This window comes from Aspergillus pseudonomiae, assembly GCF_009193645.1.
Source record: "Aspergillus pseudonomiae strain CBS 119388 unplaced genomic scaffold BDV37scaffold_98, whole genome shotgun sequence".
Taxonomy (NCBI): domain Eukaryota; kingdom Fungi; phylum Ascomycota; class Eurotiomycetes; order Eurotiales; family Aspergillaceae; genus Aspergillus; species Aspergillus pseudonomiae.
The window spans coordinates 106,781-123,378 of NW_022476090.1; the positions used below are offsets into that span (position 1 = coordinate 106,781).

The 16,598-nt window shown below is 46.6% G+C and overlaps 7 protein-coding genes across 7 annotated transcripts; 1 reads left to right on the top strand and 6 right to left on the bottom strand.

Annotated features, from left to right (window-relative positions):
• The first annotated feature begins 2,003 nt into the window (after nt 1-2,003).
• On the top strand, nt 2,004-2,829 carry BDV37DRAFT_260751 (uncharacterized protein). The gene has a single exon (XM_032083262.1). The coding sequence runs from the start codon at nt 2,369-2,371 to the stop codon at nt 2,621-2,623; it is 255 nt and encodes an 84-aa protein (XP_031936693.1). The 5' UTR covers nt 2,004-2,368; the 3' UTR covers nt 2,624-2,829.
• A 2,826-nt stretch (nt 2,830-5,655) lies between these two features.
• BDV37DRAFT_232868 (general transcription factor IIH subunit TFB6 family) lies at nt 5,656-7,083 on the bottom strand. The gene is made up of 2 exons (XM_032080378.1): nt 6,622-7,083; nt 5,656-6,544 (listed from the first exon to the last, which is right to left on the bottom strand). The coding sequence occupies exons 1-2, from the start codon at nt 6,944-6,946 to the stop codon at nt 6,045-6,047; spliced, it is 825 nt and encodes a 274-aa protein (XP_031936694.1). The 5' UTR covers nt 6,947-7,083; the 3' UTR covers nt 5,656-6,044.
• Nucleotides 7,084-7,534: 451 nt separating this feature from the next.
• Nucleotides 7,535-7,887, bottom strand: BDV37DRAFT_232875 (uncharacterized protein). The gene has a single exon (XM_032080379.1). It carries the CDS (start codon nt 7,825-7,827, stop codon nt 7,597-7,599), a length of 231 nt encoding a protein of 76 aa, XP_031936695.1. The 5' UTR covers nt 7,828-7,887; the 3' UTR covers nt 7,535-7,596.
• Nucleotides 7,776-8,900, bottom strand: BDV37DRAFT_232866 (putative ribosomal small subunit assembly protein). Its single transcript, XM_032080377.1, has 2 exons — nt 7,903-8,900; nt 7,776-7,846 (listed from the first exon to the last, which is right to left on the bottom strand). The coding sequence occupies exons 1-2, from the start codon at nt 8,824-8,826 to the stop codon at nt 7,838-7,840; spliced, it is 933 nt and encodes a 310-aa protein (XP_031936696.1). The 5' UTR covers nt 8,827-8,900; the 3' UTR covers nt 7,776-7,837.
• An 89-nt stretch (nt 8,901-8,989) lies between these two features.
• Nucleotides 8,990-10,124, bottom strand: BDV37DRAFT_233061 (recombinase DMC1). The gene is made up of 4 exons (XM_032080382.1): nt 9,576-10,124; nt 9,498-9,520; nt 9,286-9,448; nt 8,990-9,237 (listed from the first exon to the last, which is right to left on the bottom strand). Exons 1-4 carry the CDS (start codon nt 9,988-9,990, stop codon nt 9,170-9,172), a joined length of 669 nt encoding a protein of 222 aa, XP_031936697.1. The 5' UTR covers nt 9,991-10,124; the 3' UTR covers nt 8,990-9,169.
• Nucleotides 10,125-10,685, bottom strand: BDV37DRAFT_233060 (uncharacterized protein). Its single transcript, XM_032080381.1, has 2 exons — nt 10,607-10,685; nt 10,125-10,509 (listed from the first exon to the last, which is right to left on the bottom strand). The coding sequence occupies exons 1-2, from the start codon at nt 10,621-10,623 to the stop codon at nt 10,260-10,262; spliced, it is 267 nt and encodes an 88-aa protein (XP_031936698.1). The 5' UTR covers nt 10,624-10,685; the 3' UTR covers nt 10,125-10,259.
• Nucleotides 10,686-14,661: 3,976 nt separating this feature from the next.
• On the bottom strand, nt 14,662-16,575 carry BDV37DRAFT_260811 (UDP-N-acetylglucosamine diphosphorylase). Its single transcript, XM_032083263.1, has 3 exons — nt 15,697-16,575; nt 14,908-15,642; nt 14,662-14,824 (listed from the first exon to the last, which is right to left on the bottom strand). Exons 1-3 carry the CDS (start codon nt 16,408-16,410, stop codon nt 14,753-14,755), a joined length of 1,521 nt encoding a protein of 506 aa, XP_031936699.1. The 5' UTR covers nt 16,411-16,575; the 3' UTR covers nt 14,662-14,752.
• Between the last annotated feature and the right edge of the window lie 23 nt (nt 16,576-16,598).

A 16,598-nucleotide genomic window follows, 5' to 3' on the forward strand; every position in this document is an offset into this window, starting at 1 on the left:
AAGAGAGTAGCCATGGTCCACATATTCACTCGGTCGAAACCGCATTCGTCGATGTGATTCCAGATCCGTCGGCACCGATTGCGACCGTCCCAACCAGTTCCATCATTGAGGGTGTTCTTTCATCCGGAAAACAAACCGCGCAACAACGAAACTATATACTCGACATTCAAGCTTGGAGATACAAGATCGAGCTCGTTGGGTGTTGCACTTTAGCGACCGTCCAGACCTCGTCGGATGCTAGGCAAGGCGAAAGAGAACGATCGGTTGGCGCTTGGTCGCTAATGGTACCAAAATGACCGGTTGATGAGGCAGAACGTGATGGCAGTATATTCGAAGAGTAATGGCTTAGGCGATTATTCTTCGTCTCTTCGGTAAGTAGATACCACTCCTAGGGAAGGCGTTCCATGATCCCTGAAGCGCACCAACTCGCAAGGCAATGACGCAAGTCTCTTCCACATCGCACCAAGAACCAATCCCTCGGGGGTGAAGCTAGACGGAAAGGGAAAGGAAAAGGAAGAGAGAGAGAGAGAGAGAGAGAGAGAGAGAGAGAGAGAGAACGAATATTCAAAGGCTAGAAGAAGGGCAAGAAGATAAATTACTTACTAGGTGATATAAAACAAAGGCAACCTTGGAAAATAACTTTCACAAGAGGGAATATAAAATGCGTTGCTCTGGAATGGCGCAAGAAAAATATGCGTTAAGACGTAAAACGAACCCAGGAACTGGAGGAATCGAGACAACTCCCGCGAGGTGGAGAAGAAAAAAGTAAGAAACTAAGAGATAGAAAAGGCACAAGGAGTTCTTAACAGAACTATCCGCAAACCGACTCCGTCTTTTCCGACAAGAACAAGGAACGGGGGAAGGAAGGTGAAGAGGAATATGAAAAGGAAAAGAAGAAGAGGGGTAGACGAAGCAGCAAATATTCTTCAGAAATGGAGGGGAAGGGGAGGAGAAGAAGGGAGGGAAGGGAAAGGAAAAGAGGGAAAGGGAAGAAATGGAAGAATAATGGAAAATGGAGATGCTAGTACTAGGGCAGGACCAAAGGACGGCAGAATTACCTTAGACGAACGAACAGAAATCAAAGGTAGTCATTAAAAAAAAAATTAAAAAAGAAAACCAAATAATGTAGAACGACCACACAAGAGCCCTGAGCGAGTCACTAAACTGTGAGGAGAGAAGAAAATGAGGGGCGCAGTGCTACCAGGGTGGGTCGAAGGTTTGCCGACTGTTCAAGGGAAAAAAAAATTTTATTTTAATTTTTTAGTTTTTTTCTTTTGGGATGGAGGGCTTTTTAATTTTGTCTTGATTTTTCTTTCAGCTTGAATGACCGGCTCAACAGAAGGAATTAAACCGGGACTGGTCCTTCGTAGATCTGGATTAAAATCTTTTTCTTGGGTGACATTAGTCCTCTTTGTCCGAAGCTGGCAGTTTACTATCAAGTAAGGATGGATACTTTCGAAACTCTTCCAATGTTTGGTGAAATCATACCTAGCTTGCAGTATATTTGATTATAATCGTCATAAATTGGAGGTCTACCAGGATGGGCTCTTACCCAAGGACTAATTCATAATCAATGAATGAATGTATGGAGAAGGGAGACCTAGATCCATGATGAAATGGTCCACCCGATACAGGTACCATACCCTATGATTCATTACAATCGGAACCACTTTAAACCCAAAAGACTGCTGCATACTGCGCCTTAACTAGTATGGTAGTCCGTAGCTCACCCGACACGATCTCTTTAATTCCTCCGCATGCATCTGAACAATACAGGAAATCCTCAGGAGCCCTCTCTCATTTACGATGCATTCAGACAAGGATCGGTAGCAGATCTCGGGGAAGTATCAGGAAAGCTAAAGTTCCCTGGCTTCCCACCTCATTGGGTCCCTACTAGGTAGTAATAGCCCGACGTATGTATGTATATTTGGACATACATTGGGGTACAGATATACATTATCTTACCATTTCGTATAGACCAGTAGTAGAGGAGGAGTACTTGCCGTACCTAGGTACATAGTATGTACATACACTGTCCATGATAACATCATACTTAGGCGGACCCACGGTAACTGCAACCCATGTCCATGAAACCTGTCATAGTATACTCCGTACAAAGAGCTTTAATAATGCAAGCAAGACTCCCATCTCAATGACCCATGCGGTTTGTCTCTCTCCCCCTTTCTTTCTTCTCTTATGCAGGGAGGAGCAAGAAACAACCCAACCGTGTGGTATGCAACGATCCTCAAGGAAGCAAGGAAGCAATAATACCCACACACGCAGACGCTAAGCGGGCAGAATTCGTTCAATTAATCAAATGAAATTATAAACCTGGCTTCGCTGCACGAAATCTGCAAGGACCTGAGTGATGCACATGCAGAGGGACTCCAAACTGCTAGTGGTCGTGAGCTCTCTCTTTTCCTTTTCCTTTTTCTTTTTCTTTTTCTTTTTTTCCTTTTCTCCATTCCGTCCTTGGCCTGTGACTCGTCGAGTTCCATTCGCGTCCATGGGCCTTCGTCATAGCCGTGTGTCTCCGCTGGGGTTGTTGACCTTGCTCAGTGGGCATTCATTCGCAGATCGGTTTCCGTTCGCAGCCACACCGGTTGTCCGGGTCGTCCTCTGAGAGGCTTGAAAGAAGCTCAGAAGACAGTGACTCGAGTCTGCTTTACACAATCGTGCCAATGCCGGAAATTAGTGGTAAAGGACTAAATTCAAAATCAAAAATAATAAAAAAAATTCGATAAAAAAGCCAACAAACCGAAAAAAAGATAGCCTGATTTAAGGAAAGAAAGGGAAAAAATCCATCGACCCCACCAATGCTTCCGAAACCATGGGATCGTGGAGCTCTGGACAATAACGGCCGAAAAGCAGTACAGGACTACGAAGGACGAGCTGCTAAGAGCCAACCCAAGATTATGCTATCATGCAACGTGTTAGAGTCATTTTGGCCACACGCTAAAAACTAGGGCAACTTTGCCTTGAAAGCTGTTTCTATTGTTACTTATAGCGGAGATGGTCCAAGCTGTCCATGACTCCATAATCACAATCCACAGACTAGGCACCACAAGGGCTGATTCAAAAAAAGGCCTGAAGATCACAAAACAACAATTTCCCCCAGTATTGACTATACAATACAAAAAGTGCATCCGTGTCTCTCTCAATCTTTTTTACCCCCCTCTTTTTCTTATTTGCCTGGTATGAGAAATCACCCATCCCAAACCAAGACTAAAAAAAGCCCACCGACAATCTGAACCATGGAATCTATGGCATTGCCAATCCTATTGGATGGAGCAGTTGAACCGGCGTGGTTCGTAATTTTTAACATTAGCCAACAACTATCAGGGAATCTCAGCCTAGAAGCCCTAGACAAGTCCAGTTGGGTAAGGTACCTTACTCCATTCGTATCTACAATGGAAATAATGCATCTCATTGATCTAATTCAATTCGATGGGGGCGGGATTCTCCACGAGATGGCAGAGATTTTCTCTCAGCCTCGTGAGGTGGAATTTCTTTTTTTTTTTTTTTCTTTCTTCATTGGATTTTGATCCATTTCATTTCACTTTTCTAAATTAGGATTTAGCTTGTTCAAACGGTTGAGACTGGTTATGACGGCAAGAGGTAGGGTACCTAAAGCTAAACCCACTGCCTGACTGGACAGTACCTGCCCTGATCTTCAAGGTATGTACGCGTACGCGACGCGATTAACTAACCTATCAAGTTTGATACATGTGCCTTGCTTGAGTAATTTCAGAGGGAAGAAAAAATAACAAGACGAATAAAAAGTAAGCCCTTTATGTTCAGAGGTCTCAGTGTAAATACCTTACACTACAACTTCTACTTACTGCATATACTAGTACCTATGTATGTACTGTATATATGTATCGATGCATGCCGTCATTGTTGGTTTCGGCACGGGAGTATCAGAACTGTCTCGGGATAACACGAAACCCAAAACAAAAGAGAAACACCTCTGGCATGAGTAAGGGATAAAGATTAGGTACCCTGGGTCCCTCGAGGTGTATCGTAAGATGAATGAACTCATACAAGAGGTATCGTTCCCTTGCGTTCAGAACATCCGACTGAACCTTCGTCATGGTATGTGGAGAGACAAGATGTAGGTACAGAATTACATATACGATGATCCGTCCCTACCGAATGGATATTGGTCGATTGTCAGTCCCTTGCAGGAGACCATTAACCCCCATGCATTAGTAGGTAACCCTCCATCTTTGTTCTGAGTGTGTCTGGTTTAAAGTTCAGATACAGTGGAAAAAACCAAACCGATTGATGATGGTGGTGATGATGTATACTCGCATATACATTAGCCCCGAGTATATCATGCCAAGATACATTACAATTTGAAAATACTTCCTCCGCATAGACAAGCCTTGTTGTGAATCGATAGTTGGCTTCTTTTCCATTGAGCAATAAACGCGAACAACCACGCATGTATAAGATTGGGGAATCTTTGGAACCATGGGTCGGGTGATGCCCAACATACCCAACAAGCGAAGTTGTCTGACACCCATGAAACACAGTGAGAACGAGTGTCCGCTTCGGGGTTCCATAAAACCTCCTTCCTAACCCGCAGAGTAGCCCAGGGAAGACTTGATTTGGGAGGAAAATCATAACTAAAAGAAGGGTTCAGTCGAATGCATTAAACCCATTTATGCAACCCGCATTACTCTTACAACACCGAGATATACTACTTATCAAGACAGCCATGTGCTACACACGACCAAGGTTGCCCATGATCCACTAACTAACAGTAAGCACTAGCCCTGCTAGTGGCTTAGCTTGAGCAACTGCGGATTTTGGAAATGCGCTAAACAATTTGGTTTGGTTCGTGTAGATGGTCTAGAATAAACTCCGATTATGGTACGCGCCAGAAGCCAAGAGTATAATACGTACCCTAGACTCAATGTTGCAACAAAGACGATCGGGTGAAATATAAGAACATAATGAAAGCCAGGCTGTAAGGTATGCCGAGTTCGGTCTGACCTATCTACGTGATCAAAGAATGAGAAACTATATCTGGTCCACTCAAGGCAAAGGAAACATTGCTCTGGTAATGTAATACCGGCACCCATTGATATCTACCTAGGAGTCTTGCCAACTTACAGAGTCAAGTCCTTCTGGCCGACAAGACCAAAATGGTTATAGTAGTGACCCCTGTACAGGTGCTGGCACAGGGACGTGTGATAATTCGTGTTGAAGATATTCAAGGCAAGCTCTGCAGTATCCTCAATTATCCGAGAAAGAGCCTAAAGATCATTCGAAAAAGTCACTAAAATAGCCTGTCCTTACCTGGGAAACAATTGCAGCGTGCAGGATAAGGATACTGCGCCCAACAATATGGGCGCGAACCCGCTACAGAATTTTTCGTTATCGGGGTCAAGGCAACCCCTAGACCAGTGAGACTGATGCTTGTAGCCCTTATTTAGATACCTGAATACTTCTTTGCGCTCAGGAGTAGGCCTTCAATGCGTTTAGCGAGGAAACTCCAGGCCCTTGTTGTACACATTTGCCTATGCTGCTGTAGTGCCATAGAGAATATCAATAGAAAGCCCGTCCTCTTGCTGAGGATAAGTTAGGAACTACCCGAGCTAGTGGGCCTCTCAAGACCAGGCAGAAGAGTAAATCGGCATTCACTATCTGGACTACTGGCCCCAGCTAAGGCTTTTCCACTCACAAGCAGAAACTACTTTGCAAGTTCAGATTTGATGTCTTGATAGTACAGTAGGGTATAGACGGATAAAAAAAAAAGACGTGAAAGAATTCTACCTTCAGATCCAACGCATAGATGTTCGCCTGCAGTAAGAAGGAAGAAAGAAAGCTCTGCAGATCACCTAATGACTTCAATCCTTACATGTCATCCAACAAGGAGACTGCATCTGCCATAATATGGAATTGCCAATCACGGAGTCAGAGCCGAATGTTGTTTCGGGTGGCCTGATTGGGAGAGATGAGGTAGTACTGGTTCTGATGCATTGACGGGCAACAAGGCATTCCGTACACGTTTGTATTGTTAGAATCATAATGCCTCATTCACTCGGCTCAGCCTGGCAAGTATCTCCTGGGGCCAAGTTCGTGTCACAGAATTCTCCCGCCTTCCCCAACTCATCTCCGAGTAATTGAATCGTCTTCTCGTAAACTCTTGCGGTCTCCATCTCCCATCTCCCTGGAGATGGATAGTCATCCGTACCGAAGACATCATCCATATCATCGTCGTCATCACTGAGGCCATCTTCATCTTCATCGTCAGGCCCATCAACTTGCTCTCTAGCCTCCACGACAGCTACACGGCAAGTTTCGGCAATACTTTTGATTCTGACTTTCTCCGTCATAGACACGACATTTCGTCTTGATTCGAAGCCTGGAAGAGGGGCTCCAGAGTCGGCATCCTCCCCTGTTAGGAGAGATGCAAATACAGAATCCATCTTCTTAAGTAGACGAAAAGTCGCCTTCGGAGAAAATGGGTATTCAGGGAGGTATGTGTTAATATACACAGCCAAAGAGATCAAATAGGGTATTTGAAGAGATGCTGTGTGAAATCAGTTAGGTTTATAGCTAAACTTCTTTCGCTCCGCGCAGAGAATGAAGCAGGGCAGATACACATACGGGTCCCAGTAACCCAGAGAATATCCACCAAGCCCTCGATGTCTTTGGCTACTTCTTTGAAGCTCTCATATCCCCTTTCCGACTCCTGCTGGGCCTGGTCATCAAATGCGCTGCTGAACTTCTTGGCATGTCGGCGATTAATGATCAAGATTGTCTTGTCAATATGGTTGATGACAGTGGTTTCTTTTGTTGAACCTGCCTTGAGGGGGTGCAGTCTTGGTCTGGGGAGAATGGATGGGGTAGCAGTGGATGTCGAAGGAGCCGGGGAGGAAAGAGATGGCTGTATGAATCCCCCTGGCTCAGGATGTGATGGAGTAAAAGACATGGACGAAAGTTATATATATAAAAGGTATTCAATGGCAAAGTGGTTTTCGTCAAAAATGATACAAGAAAACGGACCAAGCTCACAACACTTTTGTAGAGTGGCAAGGGATTAATAATGGAATGCACACAATTTCAGACAAGGCCACTATCCAGCCCCGTGCAGATATGCAAACAGAAAGAATGGGAAATACAGCGTTCCTTACTTCAAGTACCTCGTCGTGTATGAAGTTAGATGGGACATTGCAACACATCGATCGTGAGCAACCGAAGATGTCATGCCAAGCCCTGAAGATAGGATAAATAGGGTGGTCTGTGCGCACTTCAGAACTGATTATGTGCACCTCGCGAGTATCTACTACATAATACATGACCAGAGAAGATATAGTTGTAATCTAATCTATTATATATATGGGAATATAGGCAGAGGCGTAGCTAGTGCCCACCTTAGTATTGAGAATCCATATGTAGGTATACATATCATCAACCGATACATGCGCCTATTTGATCTCACAGCTCCGCGACCGTAAGATTCAGAAGGAAGTAAAAGTACCTGGTCGGAGTCTCGGTTGTCAGCAGGTGTCCTAGATCTGCGGCAGTGCTCTACAGACAGGGATGGTTGCTTATTGCTTCAGAGAGGTGAGAAGATATTGATTACGCTGGTTTTTGAAGGCATGGCATGACATCGACCAAGGTCGAGTCTTGCTTTCCTCTGGCCCCAGCGGACTCATCTTTGGTATGGAATATAATGAAATACGGTGCAAAAGATGAAAGAAAGATGCGCACTTTACTCACAGCCACTTCGCATGTACATCTCCAATCCATAGGGAAGTCAAAACTTTTAATCCATCCCAAACGCCATGCTAAGAATCGATGCCGACACATATTGAACGCATTATTCAGGCTAATAAGTCATCAGCAATGAGGAAAGGGAAATCGTAGAAACAGAATTGAACTCACCCTAATCTTCCCCTTCCGTTTCTTTATCTCCTCCAACTTCTTCTTATCCTCATCGAACTTCTTCAGCAACTCATTCTGCCTCTCCTTCCTCTTCTCTCTAGACTGGAACCGGTAGAAGTCCTCTAATCCCTGCGACTTCTTCTTCTGCTTCTCTATCAAGTCCCTAGCCTCATCTTCGTGTGCCACAGACGTAAGCTTCGGCCCACTCGTAACCGTGATAAACCCATCCTCGTCCGGCTCCTGTGCCCTGAGTGCCTGCTCCTTCCTCCTAGCCTCTGCAACAGCTTCAAACACTGTCATGAAGTCGTTCACCGTACGCAGCAACTCCGTGCGGGGAGGATACCGAGCCTTTTCATGGTCGAGATAACGCTGCAAGCCCAGCTGAGGAAGACGATCCTCAATGCCTTCGCCCCAGACAATTTCCCCATCCTTCTTTTTGCCCGCTTTCTTGGCCGCTTTCACGCTGGCCTCCATGCTAGGCTTATCGACAAAGACGACGACGGCATGCGCACCGCTTTTTTGGAGTTCACTGTCCCACGTAGACGGTAACGAGACGTCATCCAGCTGATTCTGTAGCTCATCGGCTGTCACTCGCTTTCTCTTTTTGCTCTTCGAGACATTCGCGACCATGCTATGCGCCGTGGTCATTCCTCCCTTTTTCTTTGTTGGTACGGCTTCGAAGTGGACTCGCTCCACACGGCCGGCGGCTAGCTGGGACCCGAATAAGTGGCGCAGATGTAGCTCTGTCGTGTCGATAGGAACATTGACTATGAATAGAGAGCGGGGTGTATCAGCATCGGGAATGCGTGGTTCATGAGGTCGGAGGTAGAGATAATGTGTTGCAGGCTTTGCACGCTTTGACTCGGCCGGGGGCAAACGAAGCGGCAAGACGGTGTAGCCAGCTATTTCTAGATCCTTTCCCATTTTTACGGTATGTGTTTAGTAAAAAAAGGGAAATTAAAAAGAGAAGAAAACTCAGGTTGATGGGTTTGTTGCGCGGAAGAAATTCTAGCGGGAATTTTTATTTTAGCCGGGAAGGCGGAGAAGATTTAGTTATAAATTTATCTGATAAAGAAAGTCAATCCCATTCTAGACTACCTGCGAACCACATGCACATGGAACTAGTGGACACCTGAAGTACACTTAATACGCTCATCAAAGCAAACGGTACTATCCTCAGAAGAAAACCGATTACTAGCTTTTCTCAATGTTAAAGCCCTTTATACTGCTCGTCTTGATCCGTGCATCACGGTAGAGTTATTGCATTCTACACCTTATCGGGATCATTGATACCGCCATTAGTGATCACGTATGTCGCTTCTTGTTCCGGGCAATCTAGATCTATCAGCCAGGATGGTCATCCTAATTCCAGGGAGGCTATACCTGGTGAGTCCTGGATTTTTGCAACACGTTCGTCGCCGCGGCCTTTGCGAAGAAGAACTCGAGTTGTGGATGCATGCGCTAGAACATGCCCACCCACAGGCTTGCGTCCATCTGCACCCGCAAAGAGGGCACTAGCACCAGGGTCGCTCTGGACTTGATTTGTCTATCTTTGCATGAGATTGACATTCTCCGCAATGATGAAAGCGACTCACCATTAGGACGCAAACATTAAATTCTAAAGTGATATCCGATCAGTCCACAAACCAAAGGGCCAGAATAGGAGCACAAACCTTCAGCCATATGGGCGAGCTTCATCAGAAACTGATTAAGCTTTTGCTGACGGTCCGCAAGTTCTCCGCGCCCACAGTAATCCACCCGGAAGCAATTCATGATGCTGTCAATAATCAAAAGACGGTATTCTCCACCAGTGAACTCTTTGCTCAGGACGTTCAACAACTCCAGCTGATGTTCACTATTAAGAGCCCGCGCATAGGCAATATTTTCCCGAGCGGAGTCAGCGTCAACGCCGAATCGTTCGGCAATCTGAGCAATACGCTCCGGTCTAAACGTGCCTTCGGTATCAATGTAAGCAACTTTGCCGCCTGCACCGCCCATTTCCTTTGGAAGCTGTGCGACAACGGACATAGTATGGGATAGCTGTGTCTTCCCACACCGGAATTCTCCAAATACTTCGCTGATACTCATGCTTTGGAAACCCCTAAGACCGTCAGTAGTTCTTTACATGGCGATAGTGCCTACGACTTACCCTCCCAAGATAGCATCAAATTGCTTGCTCCCTGTTGAGATACGAACGACTCGCTTCCGCTGATGGCTCAACTCCATTGCCGTGATAAATCCAGACGCAGATGGCTAGTCGAATCAGTGATCGTGGTATAATCTTAAGCCATGTTTTGCATACCAAGCACTTGTTGATGGCATCCTTGATCTTTTCAACTTTGACCTCGCTGAAGCCCCTAATCTTCAAAAGGGTCTTTCGGGTAGCCCCATGAACGGACTAAGTAGGTAAACGTAAGAATGCTTAAGAACCTGAACCCCTTTCGTCTATACAGGCCGTGGGACATACAGCAACAGTATAGAAGCCATTGGTCTTCAATTTTGTGATATCGGCGGCACCGATCCCTGTTCGTGGTGAGATTGTACTTTACACGGATGACAGGAAGGTATACCATGAGCTTGAATGCTGTCAACGTCCACGATGAAGATCTATAAGTGCCAAAGCTCAGACTATATTAGGAATCACGAGCTAGAGACATGGGAAGAGGGTGGAGTCTGAAAGAGAAATTAAGGGAAGAAACTCAACATCATCATTAAACTCATCACTTGAATTAGAGCCGGGCATGATGTTTGTGTAAAAGCGAGCCCGGTATAGGTTATAGTCGAGATTAGGAGATAAGTTTCTTAATAGAGGACTGATGCAAGAGGGACGAGCTCCGACTTGAAGTGAAAGAAAGTCGGCCAGGGTCACGAGCCTTTCCATAACAGGAATCGTCCAGAACCTCCAACATAGCAGGTCATGGGTTGGGCAACCTTATGGGGATGACAATCCGGAGGTAGTCCATAGTACAATGTTTCAGAAGATATTGGCTAGGCTAAGGCCAGGCGGAATGAGGTGGTTGCATGCAATCGAAGCCAGCCAGAGGTCTATAGAGATCTATAGACATAGGAATACAAAACCTGGACCTGAACGATATGGGATGCAACAAGAGAGATCACTTCTCAAAAATTGGAAGGTGTGAAACTATACGAAGGGAAATAATGGTGGAACTTAAGAAGAAATGAAATTTGCTTTTCTCTTTTTTTTCTGCTTTTGCTTCTCCTTCGCCAGATGTAGAGTATAGGACGGAAAGATGAGGTAACCACCGCGCCAGGTACCGTTCTTTGATCACTGATGACCTCCAATACCACAATCCCATCTGTACCATCTTGAAGCCTTTTCCAATGCATATCAACGCGTCTGCTTTGGTCCACCTATGTCTCTCCTGCGCTCAATTAACCCTTCGCCTCGCCTCGTCTCCTTCTTTTCTTGCCGCACCTATAATTCAAAATGTGAAAGATACCCGAGGGAACAATAGACGCCAATCATAAGAACCTGAGCCATGTATAGGATCCAAGCCGTAAGGGGGCCTAAGACTTCGTGAAACTTTTGTTCGTCGTATACATAAGAGGAATAGAAAAGGGCCGGTGCCGAGAACTGAAACACGGGGGCGTAATATATGCAAAGGAAGAAACATGGGAGTAGAAAGAAAATCAAAACCGTAGTCGGCAAGCCCTAATACAAAAATGAAAAAAAGGAAATAGGCTCCCAAAGATGGGATCAATCAATTCCGAACCACAACGGCTGTTTATGCGACAGCAGTGGTAGGAGCAGCAGGCGCAGCAGGGGCTGCCTCTGCGGTAGTCTCAGGAGCGGCGGCGCCAGTAGCAGGGGCAGCTGGAGCAGCAGCGGGGGTAGACTCAACAGGCTGCTGGGTAGCGGCCTCGTTGTTAGGGCAGTCCCGGGAAATGTGGCCAGCCTGGGCACACTTGTAGCAGACCTTGCCAGCAGAGCTCAAGGGACCACCGTTGGGGGCGGTACAGTCACGAGAGATATGGCCCTAGAAAAGGTTAAAATCCATCATTCGACCAACACAATGGGCTGCAGATTATACTCACAAGCTTGCCGCAAGCGTAGCACTTCATAGCCTGAGCCTGGCAGTCACGGGCGAAGTGGTTAGGGCCACCGCACTTGTAGCAAGTGGCAGCGCGAGGGTAACCACCGTATCCGCCGCGGAAGCCACCATTGAATCCACCACGAGGAGCGCCGACACCGCGGCCAGCGCCGGAAGCGGGAGCCGGGCAGTTGCGCTGGAACAAAATCATGTTAACCACTATTCTGACAATACCCCGAGCATGATTAACATACAGCAAGGTGGCCGGGCTGGCTGCAGTTGTAGCAACGGCCGTTAGCGCCATTGAGACGCAGAGTGGGACAGTCGGCCTGAACGTGGCCTAGACCCTGGCAGTTGTAGCATTGCTTGGCTAGAGAATACATGTCAACCTCCCTATTATTTCCTTCATGTCAACTGGGAATCCTTACTCTCGGTAGTACGGGGACGAGGGCAGCTGCTGGACTCATGGCCTATCGATGTATTAGATTTCGGGACTAAGAAGGTAGCGCGCGTGGTACCTTACCAGGCTGCTTGCCTTATGGAGAATGACATATTAGTGAACTATCCTCAGCAGTTGCAGGTAAGCAGAGTCACTCACAGTTGTAGCAGAGACGCTCAGACGAAGAGCACACCTCTATCAGCCCGTTAGCGAAATCCGGCGGATTGATAGTAGTCCTCTACAAAGGTGACCAACCAGCATAGTGGCCAATATTGCCACACTTGTAGCACGCACGGCGAGAAAGCAACATCTTGTCGGTATACTAGCTAGCCAGAAATATTATTGTCAGTCGCTATGCCAAACTGTCATTCATCTTGTAACTCGTTTCGTATGTGGTCTTCCTGCATGGTTTGTGGAACGAGCGCCGCCGAATTCAGTGGCCGGTAACCCAGCGATGTAAAAATCCTAGGTGCTTGCTCTCGCAGTCTTTCAATCATTTTGGACTACCCGAAACCCGACCAGTATAGGAAAGAGGAAAAAAAAAAAAAAAAGTGCGCATGTGAAGCACATCGAGAAAGATTGAGAAATCGAGCGGCGCTTGTGAGTCCTTTCATTATAACAGAGAAGCCGAAAGTCACGAGAAGTTTCCGAGAACTTTGGAGAGACTCACTCTTCCTAAAAACCAACAACAAACTTCAAATCTCCTTATCAAATGTGCTGAATTTGACCGTCAACTTGAGAACCTTGGAGGAGGAGCAACACTTCCAACAGCCCACTCTCGACACTGGAAAAAGGTGGGCTGACAAAGAAAAAGCGACTAAAAAAAAAAAAGTACACCACACAGAACTTACAACACAGCAGCTCTCCAAAACGGAACCCTCACAGCACTCCAACAATCCCTCCGAACCACAGGGAAGAACAGGAAATATCTTGAAAATTCTCGTAACCCACAGAAGAGTAAAAATTTCAGTCAAGCGATGAAGCCGAGACAGGAAAAGCCAGACGGTGTTTTAGTTCCGTACACTAAGGGTTACTTTCGATTACAGAACGCTAGAAAAAACGAGGAAAACAAGAGAAAAAACTTAACTCCCGGGCTTTCCCGTATTGCGTATGGTTGTTACAGTATTACCGTCGACATCCCCGGATTCCGTATCGTTTGGCATAGGCCTGAGGCACACGTTCCCGAAGGATTGACATTCTCTAGAATCTCTAGTGCTCCAGCCCTTGCATTTCCAATACCACCCGATTGTGAAACCTGATGTGTGAACTCTGAAGCCCTGACAGACGGTGCCGGTCTAGTTTTCCGAATTAGGATAAGCGCCTGACACTGTGTCTCTCTTTACGATTTTTAGATCTCTATTCCACTCTCATGTTCGGCAGACTCGCGCACATCCGTCCTGTCTAAAGGCTACATAGGGCAAGAGATGCTATATATATAGCACTTGAGGTAGATACTGCACGTAGCCGATAATCTCAGTAATATGGAATCGTCCTGGTCAACCCCTTTGGATCAGTGGAGTTTCTCCACGCAGAATACTCCCTATTTGAAGAGTATATACAGATCTGAGTGCTGAACCCATAGTAGGAGGCTATGGTTTGTATGTGCACTGTAGGTACAAGTGTTAGCGCTCACTAAGTGATGAAATTTAGTCAAATCTAGTATACGATATGTTATACTAGACAACTGCATAGAGTATACTCAAATCACCAGGTACAAATATATGTTTATCTAATAATTTGTTCTTTAGGCTGCACAGACTGGCTCTACCAGCTAATTGTTGTTTTCACTTCTGTTGCAAGTAGTATTGCTTCCATTTCAGATGTGGAAACTAGTTCATCTAACCAAATAACTGTTCCCAAGGGTGTTCTATTATAGGTATGATTTCGTTGTTTGATTGTGTGGCCTTGAATTTGACCAATCGAAGTGCCTATTATGCATAAGCTACTGGATCTGTACTGGATATTATTACTATAGGGATTGCTTCTGCGTTCCCTATCTTAATCGATCTCAATTTACGGGCCACGGGGACAGTGCGATTGTAAGTGACCAGGTTGAAAGAGCGACATCAGCTGGGCGCGGTGGCTCGATGGTTAGGAGTAGGGTTTTGGCTCTTTAGAAGAAGGAAATAGTGGGAAAAGGTTGGTCTGGTCATTCCCCACCTAATAAGAGGAATACGTTAAGTTGGGGAAGATGGAGAGTGTCTTTGTACGTTTACTACGCAATGTATTTGATCACTCGACATCTCTTGAATGAGATTCATTCTATGGCTCAGGTGCTGCTAAGCAACCATTTCATTCATATATTAATGTGCCCTGCAATGCATATGGTAACAGAATCAAACAGTAGTCATCAAAATATTTACTCTTCCTTCTCAATCACCGCTGGAGCCTTAATCTCACGGCCCTTGAGGAACTCAAGCCCCTCACCACCCTGTTCGATTTATGTTAGTATAGATCCTCAGATGAACACATGACTTGTTTGTTGTCGATCGACAATAAGAACGGCGAACTTACATAGCTGATCAGCGGGGAGACCTCAACCCCAACGGCCTCGCCTTCGGTGACAACAACTCCGCCGGCCTTCTCAATCCAGCGCTGTCCCTGGTTCATGATGTCGCGTTTGCTAGTGTCAGGGTCATCCTCACCAGTGCCCCTGGCATTCTTCAGCGGCGAGAACTCATCCTCGCGGCGTACCTCGATGGATGCAAACTTCTCCAGAGGGGTCAACGGGAAGACATCGAAGACAAACTGCTCCAACTTGATACCGTTGGGCTTTTCAGGTTTGAAACCCTCGCCGGTCTCAATGTTCACGCAAGGAATCTTCTTGCGAGCAACGTGGTGAGGCAGCTTGTGGGACCAAGTCTCGATAGACTCAAAGAAGCGGAAGGAATAGTAGTGGTTGACGATGTTGGCAGCGCGGAACTTCAGCACATCAGGTTGCTTGGGGTCCTTAGCCTCAGCCGTCTCCTTGTCGATTTCGGAGTATTCAACTACATCAGGCTTGCCATTCTTCTGAAGGATCAAACCAACCGACTCGGTAGCATTGCGCTTACGGACCACCTTAGTAGCGATATCAACCTTCTTGGAAGCGGCGAAACCAATGAAGACGGGGTCGGCAACCTTGACTAGGCAGTTGTCGACGCAGTAAGTGTGAATGTGTTCGATACCACGCTTCCGCATGTCTTCGCGCACACCAGAGGTAATGAGGGCTTGGTAGATTCCACCATTTCCGTCAGGGGCAACAGCAGCCTAGGCATAGTTGTCAGAACACTGGGTTGGTCTCCATCAAAGGGAGTATCGTACCTTAGACTTGGTCTCCAACAAAATCTTACCCTCATTAGAAATGCAGGGCAGGACACCCTGCTCGAAGATGACGACGTTCTTCTTGTCCAGTCCAAAATACTTGTGCTGCTCGAAGAACTCTTCCGTGGGCTTGCGGGTAGGTCCACTGGTCATGACATACCAGGGGATGATGGCTTCCTTGCCGGAAGTTCCCTGCGCCAGGAGCTGGAGCTTGGCAATACGCTCAGCCTGGATCTGGAAGAGGGACTTCTGACTGGGTAGACCAATATCGAAGCAGCCCTTGGGTGCAGAGCTTCCCAAACGGGTACCCTGTCCACCAGCCATCAGGACCACCGCGACCTTGTTCTCCGACACCGCCTGGATACCTTCATCGTACCACCGCTGGATGTCCTTCGGGTCCGAGTCCATGATAGAGGCAGTGGCTACTTCAGGGAGGGGTTCGAGGGTAACGGGGCCATCCTGAGCTTTGGCGGGGTTAAGAACCTTGTCGGCCAGTTCATTGATCCGGTTGGGGTCGAAGTTGCTCAACTGATGGAAGAGTTGAGCCTTCTCGACCTGGTTTAATTGATCGGCGAATTTGAAAACATGTCCTTGCCCGGCAGCAGTATACTTCTGTTGTAGTTGCTGGAACTCTTCAGGGGAAGGCTGGCGAGGGGCGTTTTCGGAATGGCCATGGAGCAGATTGGATACGGTTTCCTTAATAGCTGCCGCCATGGTGTTGAACTTGAATGTAAGTGGACTCGGAGGGAAATATGCAGAGTTTGTTCGAAGGGAGTAGAGATGTGGATGTTGGGGGGAGGAGAATGCGGGAAAGCGAGAATTAGAGTCAGGGAGGGGTTTTGGGAATGAATGGCGGGGTGCAACTGAAGCTCTGGGATGAAGGGTCTTTTAAAGCAACAACT

What these genes read in the sequence shown, in the direction of transcription:
- BDV37DRAFT_232866 (XM_032080377.1), bottom strand. Translation starts at nt 8,826, where the DNA reads ATGGGAAAGGATCTAGAAATAGCTGGCTACACCGTCTTGCCGCTTCGT.
- BDV37DRAFT_232868 (XM_032080378.1), bottom strand. Translation starts at nt 6,946, where the DNA reads ATGTCTTTTACTCCATCACATCCTGAGCCAGGGGGATTCATACAGCCA. An exon ending in TCTCTGGGTTACTGGGACCC is followed by an intron (nt 6,545 to 6,621) that starts GTATGTGTATCT and finishes GATTTCACACAG; the next exon opens with CATCTCTTCAAATACCCTAT.
- BDV37DRAFT_260751 (XM_032083262.1), top strand. Translation starts at nt 2,369, where the DNA reads ATGCACATGCAGAGGGACTCCAAACTGCTAGTGGTCGTGAGCTCTCTC.
- BDV37DRAFT_232875 (XM_032080379.1), bottom strand. Translation starts at nt 7,827, where the DNA reads ATGTGTCGGCATCGATTCTTAGCATGGCGTTTGGGATGGATTAAAAGT.
- BDV37DRAFT_260811 (XM_032083263.1), bottom strand. Translation starts at nt 16,410, where the DNA reads ATGGCGGCAGCTATTAAGGAAACCGTATCCAATCTGCTCCATGGCCAT. An exon ending in TGTTGGAGACCAAGTCTAAG is followed by an intron (nt 15,643 to 15,696) that starts GTACGATACTCC and finishes AACTATGCCTAG; the next exon opens with GCTGCTGTTGCCCCTGACGG. An exon ending in TCTCCCCGCTGATCAGCTAT is followed by an intron (nt 14,825 to 14,907) that starts GTAAGTTCGCCG and finishes TAAATCGAACAG; the next exon opens with GGTGGTGAGGGGCTTGAGTT.
- BDV37DRAFT_233061 (XM_032080382.1), bottom strand. Translation starts at nt 9,990, where the DNA reads ATGAGTATCAGCGAAGTATTTGGAGAATTCCGGTGTGGGAAGACACAG. An exon ending in GCTCGCCCATATGGCTGAAG is followed by an intron (nt 9,521 to 9,575) that starts GTTTGTGCTCCT and finishes ATATCACTTTAG; the next exon opens with AATTTAATGTTTGCGTCCTA. An exon ending in TTAATGTTTGCGTCCTAATG is followed by an intron (nt 9,449 to 9,497) that starts GTGAGTCGCTTT and finishes ATGCAAAGATAG; the next exon opens with ACAAATCAAGTCCAGAGCGA.